The sequence below is a fragment of the Manacus vitellinus genome, unplaced genomic scaffold, assembly GCF_001715985.3.
Source record: "Manacus vitellinus isolate BGI_N305 unplaced genomic scaffold, ASM171598v3 scaffold_18_pilon, whole genome shotgun sequence".
Lineage (NCBI taxonomy): Eukaryota > Metazoa > Chordata > Aves > Passeriformes > Pipridae > Manacus > Manacus vitellinus.
The window spans coordinates 7,446,752-7,456,040 of record NW_021939324.1 but is presented as its reverse complement, the minus strand read 5'-3'; the positions used below and the strand labels follow the sequence as shown (position 1 = coordinate 7,456,040).

The 9,289-nt window shown below is 37.3% G+C and overlaps 1 protein-coding gene across 1 annotated transcript in view; it reads left to right on the top strand.

Moving 5' to 3' along the window:
- Positions 1–8,021, top strand: part of SMARCA2 (SWI/SNF related, matrix associated, actin dependent regulator of chromatin, subfamily a, member 2) — a 105,803-nt gene extending 97,782 nt beyond the window's left edge. The window contains exons 30-33 of the mRNA XM_029959033.1: positions 1,061–1,162; positions 5,087–5,219; positions 6,345–6,487; positions 7,124–8,021. Of these exons, the coding sequence (XP_029814893.1) occupies positions 1,061–1,162; positions 5,087–5,219; positions 6,345–6,487; positions 7,124–7,159 (414 nt within the window). The 3' untranslated portion in view covers positions 7,160–8,021. The remainder of the gene's footprint in view (positions 1–1,060; positions 1,163–5,086; positions 5,220–6,344; positions 6,488–7,123) is intronic.
- Positions 8,022–9,289: the final 1,268 nt, after the last annotated feature.

Here is a 9,289-nt window from a genome sequence, read left to right as displayed (position 1 = left end):
AAAGTCCATTCAACTGCTGCACATCTCCTTCCACTCCTGAGATTTTCCCCATTCTGACTCCTGGTCCCTCACAGCACTCTCAGAGATGACATCTAGTGCCTTTTTTGCAAAGACTTGATTTTGACTTGGTGAAAACACTGTGTTTGTGAAGATTTAGTGGTTCTAGGGAACACAGTCAACCCTAAATTTAAAATCATAGAATCATAGGTATCTTGAGTTGGAAGGGGGACCCGAAGATCATTGAGTCCAACTCCTGGCCCTGCACAGGACCATCTCCAAGAACCACACTGTGTGCCTGAGAACACTGTCCAAATGCTTCTTGAACTGTGTCCGACTTGGTGCTGGGACCACTTCCCTGGGGAACCTGTTCCAGTGCCCAAACACCTGCTGGGTGAAGAACCTCTTCCTGATATCCAGTCCAAAGCTCCCCTGTCACAGCTTCAGGCCATTCCTTCAGGTCCTGTCACTGGTCACAACAAAGAAGAGATCAGTGCCTGCCCCTCCTGGTTCCCCTCACGAGGAGGTTGTAGACTGCAATGAGGTTTCCCCTCAGCCTCCTCTTCTCCAGGCTGAACAGACCAAGTGACCTCAGCTGCTCCTCGGATGGCTTCCCCTCTAGACCCTAGCTAGCATCATATCTTGGAACAGCCAGGTCAGATCCAACACAGTTTAGTAGATGAGGTTTAGGCAGCATGTTGCATGTTAAGTGATATCATAATTCTATAACTTTCATTTGTGTCCCAGCTTATTTTGTTTCCTTGCTAGAAAGAAAAAACTGGAACTTCTTGTACCAAAAGAGCTCCATTTTTCTTCCTTTTAACCCTTCCAGTTCATGTAAAAATTGCTTCTTTTTTCTTTGTTAACTTGATGCATTTTTTGAGTAATATGTTAACAACATGGTCGAAGACTTTGTTTTAAACAGATACTTGTTTTGATGCTTAGGTAAAATTTTTAAAGAGAAAGCTTTTCATGTGTTGAATCAAATATTAAGTCAGTGTCTTGTCTGCTGTTTTTCTTTCTACACCAATACTTGTCTTCATTTCCTCAATAAATGCAACAGGAAAGAATTCGCAACCATAAGTATCGGAGTCTTGGAGACTTGGAGAAAGATGTTATGTTGCTGTGTCACAATGCTCAGACATTCAACTTGGAGGGATCACAGGTCAGAATGAATTAATTTCTGTTAAACATACAGGTTTTCCCTACCTAATGTTTTTAGTGCTTGTTGATTATTATTTTTGTAAATAAACCCTATGGTTTAATTCTTACATCAAATAGAAAAAAATGCCCACATTGTTAGAATCATCCAGAATTCACTGGACACAGATGCAGTGTGTGTATGCAGAGAAATTGTTTTTTACTTTAATTCTGAGATCAGTTTTTTCTGCTCTGTGTGTACTTTAAAACTGCAGTAAGACTATTTGAATGCATGGTAAAAGGTGATGTGTGTAGAGTAATACATCAACTTATCACAGTGGATCACAGAAGGAGCAGATGTAACAATACAGCTTAGGACAGGATGTTGAAGAAATACTTCATGGTGAGCTCTTCAGTTTTACTAATGGAAGATACAAATTCAAGGTTTGTCCAGTAGTAAAGATGTGTGTATGAAGCTTTATACCCTCTGAACCCTCTGGTTTTTTTCAATTTTTTTTTTTTATTGTTGAAAGGTCAGTGTCCGTTTTTAGAGACAATAATAATAAATCCCAGATGAGTCTCAGAGGTTTAGAAGGCAAACTCATCTCAAATAGTTGTTGTACACACATGAATGGGCTTGGTGGTGTGAATTCAGAACAGGATACTAACACAAAAGGATACTAACAAAAAGGAAAGACAACGAGATCTGGATGAGAAACTAGAAAGTTTTCTCACCATACAGTGAAACATAGTCTTGGGTGATTATTTTTATAGACGAGGTCCAAAAAGTGTAATGCAAATACAGTATTAAATTGAAACAGAGAACATGAAGACAGCTCCCATAATGTGCAAGAGGAAAAAAAAAAAGATGTTAACAGAAACCTAAATAAAAGTGAGCTGAAGGGTGATGCTTCCCATACTAATGCATCCTTCAAATTTCTAAACATTAGTGATTCCTTTAGCTGAACTGAGGAGTTTATATTAAAATTTGAGAATTAAAAATGAGTATGCAATTTAGGATTGTGGATACAGCTCATAATTTTGTTATTATTTTTGATATCTAGAGACAAAAAATGTTTTCTGTACGTGTGGTATTTTTACTGTCTTCAGTTACATGAAAACAACCATAAATAAAGCAACTGAAAGTATCTCAGTAAGACAATTAATGATGGTAGAAAGCTTGGGACAAAGTTTTGTTACATGTCCAAATGTAAATTTTCACTCTACTGTTAGTCATATAGCAGTCAAACAGCTATAAATATCTAATTATAACAAGTGGGGGAAAAAAGTGAAGGAAAGTTAATACCAAAAAGTGTGGCTGAGACTTCAGAAAATGGTAAAAGTTGATAGAAAAGGTAAAAAGAGGTAAAGAAAAATCAGTAGTGAAATGGGAAAAATAATAAAATTATTTTCATCAGAGTGACTGAAGTTGCTCATGGGAAATTGGTCTCTTGTTAGACAAAGGTGGTAAAATTGGCAGTAAGCCTGAGTAGATAGAACTGTTAGTAGATATTGCTACTCTGTTTGGAAATAGTTCAACGTATATCACAGTGTTGTAGTATTATTTTCTGTTCCAATGAACCAACATTAATTACCTGACCTAGAGTTTTTATAACATGAAGCCCAAATAACAAACATGTAGCTAAGATTTTATTTTAGGATTTTTTCCTCTGTGAATTTCTCACACCATTCATTTTTATTTCCCCTGAGTTGCAGGACACTTCTGCAGTAGTCCTCCAGTTTTCAGGGCTACCTTGCTACCCTGTGTTCTTTCTAGTAGTTCAGGTCTTAGCTCTGACATACCAATTCACATCAGTAAACTAGATTAGTTGTGTACGCGCTCAAAAACAAAGGGCTAATCGAGGTAGTTGTTTAAGCACACAGTGACTTCAAGTGTTCTCTTGGTATGATGGATGCTGCTTTTCCTTGAAGCAAAGCAGTTACATCTGAGATGGAACCTTATGAGGGGTTTTCAGGGATAGAGCGACTTCATGTGTTAAGGCTCTTGTCCTCAATGCAGCCTCAATGTTTTGAAAAGTTTTTTGTGTTGTAATGGTTGAATGAAACAGATGCATAGTTAAAAATACTTTATATCCCTTGAAACAGATATTTGTCATGAATGTTGTCATTTGTCATGAAGTTCTGTTGTCATTGCTTTTCCCTTTATGAAGGGATTTTTTGGAAGCTGTTTGGTTTGGATTTTCATCAAAATAATAAAATTTGCACAGCTTTTCATGAAGCAGCTCCAGGATTTTTTGTGTATCAAAAGAGATATCAATATTAAAGATAATTCCACATTAAGAAGGTTAAAATAATTTTTAACCCCCCTCAATTTACTTGGGAAATTCTGTTTGAAAGTCTGGGTCATAGTTATTTCCTAAATCTGTAGTGAACAGCATTAAAAAAGTACAATGTTGTACATTGCCTTTAATTCTTTTTTCTTAGAAAAGTGTTTTGTCTGAGAAAGAACAGCAAGTTAGTTGAAAGAGCCATTCCTATGAACAATTGAATACTCTAGGCCTATTCATATTAAAAATAAATGGTTCTCAGAGGAACTTGGCAGCTTCTCTCAATAGCTGACTTGAAAAGAAGTAGTTATAAGAGAAAGTCAGTTATTATTTGACTTTGAGGAAGGAAGCTCTGGAGTCTCACAGCTCACTAATGTCATAAGACAGTATGAGAACAGCCTTTCCAAGGCATTAATGATTGTTTTATTTATATATAATTTTATATATATATTTTACCATGATCAAGGGCAGTCAAACATCTCATAACAAAAAGTACAGCAGCACTTGCAGAATGGGGAAAAGTCCACAGTGAGAGGCAGTTTTTCTGAGAAGGACTTGACAATCAAGTGAAAAATGGGAATTGCATATTTCATGTAAAGTATTCTGAACAAACTTTTTCTAATTTGGTTTATTGAACCTACAAAATATTGGAGCAATTTTATCAGGTTTAACATACAGATTGTATAATGGCAGCCAAAAATCCTCCTATTATCTTTTTTACAAATACCAAGTGTCCCTTTATACAAGAAAGTATGTCATTTAGCCAAAGGAGTAGTATGACAGCCGAGGTTGTTGACGATGATAAAATTAAATGCAGTCTTTGAGTCTGTACTCTTCTATTAACTATTCTTAACTGTTTAGTGCTGAATTGTCCAATGCTTGGCTTCTGGTATTTTACGAAACAAACTGTACACTGTCATTTGTTTGGGTGATTACAAAGAACAAGATACTCAGTAAGACAAGAAGATTTTTAGTGTGTTAATCTGAGAAATGCGTTACAAGCCAAAAGAAGTCCTCTCACTCTTGACAGTCCCCTCATACTTGATGTTAAAGAGAAAATCTGATGTACCAAAGATACTTTGGAAACTACAGAATGTTTGAACACGTTAGGTTTAGAGCAAACCCTGATTTTGTTTTTCAGACATCTTAGATCTGAGAGGAAGGACGGAATGAGCTGCTTGGAATAAATTATTTTCCTTGTAGCCACTTTGGATTTCAGAAAAAAACCCTAAAGATAATTATGTGAGGGTTAGCCATTTGTCATTATCAACTGTATTGCTAGAATATAACCTGTTTTTTAATTAAGGTGCTTACTGCTGAAGTCTGTTCCTTTGGTAGTTTTTCAAGATTGTTATGATCTAATGAAAATCACAATAGCTCCCGTGGTAATAGAAATTATAAGAAAAACATTCTAACTGGACATTTTATATGTAATACATTGTAACAGTTGTTTGCAGCTCACTACTGACAAATTTCTTCATTGAGAGCATGAAGAATTAATGTTGACTTTTCTTGTACAATTCATGTAACAGGCACTTTTAGTCAGTATTTGAAAAGGCCATGTACTGTGTAGGTTTGCACTGAAAATTAAGATGTATGCTGTGAATTTTTGATATTGCTTGACTTTATAGTTGTGACATAGATTTGTATCTTTACTGTAGATCTATGAAGATTCCATTGTTCTTCAGTCTGTGTTCAAAAGTGCGCGACAGAAGATAGCCAAAGAAGAAGAAAGTGAGGATGAAAGCAATGATGATGAAGAAGATGATGAAGAAGAAGAATCGGAATCAGAATGTGAGTCCCCTGCTAAACACTGAAAAGAAAGTGTATCTGAAGGTGGAAGGAAAGGTTTTCCCATTTCTACATGGAGACTGATTGCAAGGTTCTGTTTTCCAGTGGTGGAAGTAATTACTTACTAAGTTTGCTGCTCTGTTTTAACATTCAGTGTAAGTCTTTCAGCCGAATTTTCTGGCTGTACTTTTTAGAGTACAGTAAACTGTTTTTAAGCCATAAACAAATCACGGAAGTGCTTTGTGGACTGGCTGTGAGTGTTTATAAAGCTTTTGTGTCCTGTTCATGTTATTTGTAAATAGAAGTACCTGGAAGGGCCAGAGACAATCTTTTTCCAGGGGCGGTCAACCTTTGGGCATGGTGCGACATACAAAGTTCATCAGCTGGTTGAGAACCACGTGATGTTGCAAATACCCTTTAGTGTGACAAGGACTAAATGAAGCTCCAGTTGTTTCAGGACACTCATTCAGTCCCTGCAGACTTGGAAATATGATGAAGTGGAAAAGCAGGGATCCCTTCGTTGCACTTTGTACCATCCAGTACATTGACTCAAACTCTCCGACTACCTTTTCTCTGGTTGAAGAAGCTGTAATACTTGGCTCTGAGCTACTCTTCCAAGTGTGTCACGTGGATGTGCAAAGCATGCAACTTTAGTAGCTCATTTGGAAATGAGCGGATATTCTGGAATCAGAAATTTAAAAGAGGTGTCAGCTCAAAATTTACTGGTCACCTCCAGATAGCATTTCTGTAGTTTAAAATAAAAGAAAAGACTCAATGTTTGTACCAAGGCTAAACATCTCTGTGGCCAAGGAAGAAAGTATTTTTAGATGTGTATCTTCTCACAGGACCATATACTGCCTGTAGACACTGTGCATTCTGAGAATGAAAAGAAAGGGCACATGGTCAACTTAAAGTTAATCTTTACAGTTTAATACAAGCTGTTGTTAAAACTATCAAGAAGTAGAGAAATCAAAGCAAATTTCTCTGTTTCATTGTTCCACAGTCCATATAAGGTCGGAGGGGAATATCTTTCCAACTTGCTACCAGAGGTGAATCTCTGTGACCAGAGACAGCATTTAAAAGTTGATAAGTGAAAGTTACATTAATGTTGCTGTTAACTTTTTGCAGCAAAATCAGTGAAAGTCAAAATCAAGTTAAATAAGAAGGATGAAAAAAGTCGGGAGAAAGGAAAAGGCAAGAAGAGGCAAAGCCGAGCAAAAGCCAAGCCTGTCGTGAGTGATGATGATAGTGATGAGGATCAAGATGAAAATGTAAGTTTTGTTCAGTGAGACTGTGGAAGTGGTTACAGTGATTGCATCTCTGCCCTGTCCTGCTTGCTGTCAGAATTCTCAACTATTCATGCTTAAGCACATGTTTAATCTGTAGTGATCATCTTGAGAGATTTGGGTGGGGGTGTTAACTGTATCTGGGTGTGCTTATGAGATCTGGTCCCCGTGCTGGAAGACAAGAAGGCTAAGAAGTTTGGAGCTTATTTCTTCAAGCTGTTACTACATCCCTTGAACCTTTAAGTCTCATGGTCTGTTTGCTGTTGTCCACAGATGAAAAGCTTATAGCTTGATGGGGGTTTTTTTGGTGGGTGCTTCTACTATTTCAGCAAATGAAAATAGATGTGTTCCCACTTGTTTTTAAATGTCTGGATAGAAAGAAAGAGCTGGTGTTTCCTGACTCTCTCTGTCTTTCCTTCTCTAAAGGAGTCTACAGCAATTAGCTGAAGTGTCATGAAACAGGACTACTAGATAACATAGTAGCTTTCTTAAGGCTATCTTGATTTGTCAGTTTAATTGTCTTTTTTCTTCCCTGTACTTCCTTTTTTTTTTCCTTCTTTTACAAATTCCACAGAATAGCTGGAAAGAATTTCTGACTTGTCTTGTGTCTCTTACCTCTAGGACCAGTCGGAAGCAAGCGGAAGTGATGATGAGTGATCCATAGGGTTTATTTTCTTGGCAGAACTGACCCCTTCCCCTTCTCTCCTCTTTTCTTCTATTTTACACCCAGTGAATTCTTTTTGTCAAATAGACATTGGGTTGCTTCTGTATTCTCATTCTCTAAAAATTAGCTTTAGGATAGTGCCAGACAAACATATGATATCATGGTGTAAAAAAGAAAAAAAATGTAACATATTGTGACCAAATAGGCCTCAAAAAACAACAACAAAAAACTTCTGATGGAAAATGGGGGATATTAGTATATTTCTATAGGCTAGTTTTGACTTCGTAATTATTTGATTGTGCCTGGTTTTATCATTTGATAAGGTGTTTTTCAGTGGCCTCAGAAAGACAGAAAAATTAAAAGTCTTTTGTAGCATTGATAACCAGGAGAAGTCATTAAAAGCCACTGGTTATTTTATTTTTCATCAGGCAGTTTTCAAATTTCTAATTTGTTCTGTATCGTTTTTTACACTGTGGTACATATATGCAACTTTGTTTAATAGCTCATAAATGTTCAATAGTTAGCCTTCATCCACCTTGTCCCATATACGTTTTTACACTTTACGCTTGACGATCTTCAGAAAAATGCTTTTTGAATTGTATCAGATTTATGTCTACTGTAAACTTTGCTTAACTTTTTTTTCCTCTATTAAAAAAGTTGGGTTAAAAAATGCTATTGAATATTGCAATCTATATAGTGTAATGTATGGCTTCTTTCATCAGACTGATCTTCTATGTTACCAATGTGGATTATCACCTTTTCCCTAAAGTGTACTTAATCTTTGCTTTCTTTGCACAATGTCTTTGGTTGCAAGTCATAAGCCTGAGGCAAATAAAATTCCAGTAATTTTGAAAAGTGTGGTGTTGGTGCTTTCCTAATAAAGAGACAATTTAGCTCAATAGATGCGGCCTTGTGTTATGAGTTCCACACAAATCTTTTTATAGAAGGGTCAAGGGCAGGAGTGTCTCCTGTAAGATCCAAGTACCTTAGAAGTATCTTCTGAGATGGAGAGAAGGTACACAATACATACTAAAATAAGAATAATAAAACCGAAGTAGTAAATACCTTGAAGTAAAAGCATAGTTCATTACTTAATTACAATTAAAATAATTAAACAATAAAATGAACATTTCTTTTCTTTTAGGAAATGTGTGTCCATATGCCCTGATGGGCATGAATACAATTAATTATACAGGCAGCCAGCTCACCTAGAAGTCTGTTTATTTAAAGTATTATCTTGAGGTAACAGGGTGGTGATGCAATAGATGCGGTAGTGTAAACATTTGAACTACATATCTGCAGTTAATTTTGCTGTTCTGGATAATCCAAACTTCTTAGATTTGAATATATATTGTGTAAAAAATGTACAAGCCTAGGAGCCTATTTGCAAACAGAACATTTCTGTCTGGTATGAACTGCGTGGTTCTCAGAGTGTGTCTACAACAAATCTCTTCTTACTGTGTTGCATTGTTGTATTGGGTCTGGCTGAGCTGGAGTTCATTTCCCCACAGTAGCCCTCACAGTGCTGTGCTTTGCATTGGCAGCTAGAAGGGTGTTGATAACACACCAGTGTTTCGGCTGCTGCTGAGCACAGCATCAGTGCTGTAACCTTCCTTCTTCAATCAAGGGCAGGATCCTGGGAGGGGACCCAAGTAGGCCAGCTGACCCAAACTGACCAAAGGGATATTCCATACCATACCATGTCAGCTCAGATATAAAAGCTAAGGCAAGGAGCAGGAAGGCAGGCATTCATTGTCTCCAATGGCTGCCTGCTGAGGAACCATTACACATGCTGAAGCCCTGCTTCTTGGAAGTGGCCACCCATGTCTACTCATGGGAAATAGAGAATAAACCTTGTTATCTTTCGCTTCGCTTTTGCACGCACAAGCTTTCACCTTGCTTCTGCTTTAATAAACTGCCTTATCCCAACCCATGAGTTGTTCTTCATCTAACACTCTCCCTTGTCTGGCTGGGAAGGGGAGTGAAAAAGCAGCTCGGTGGGCACCTGGCATCCAGCCAAGGTCAACCCACCACAAGTGTGTTAACTGCTTCAGATTTTTGTAGCTCAGTTGAAAAGTGATCAGTAAGTTTGTCTGGTGCCCATTTTTGTATATTGGCCCTGC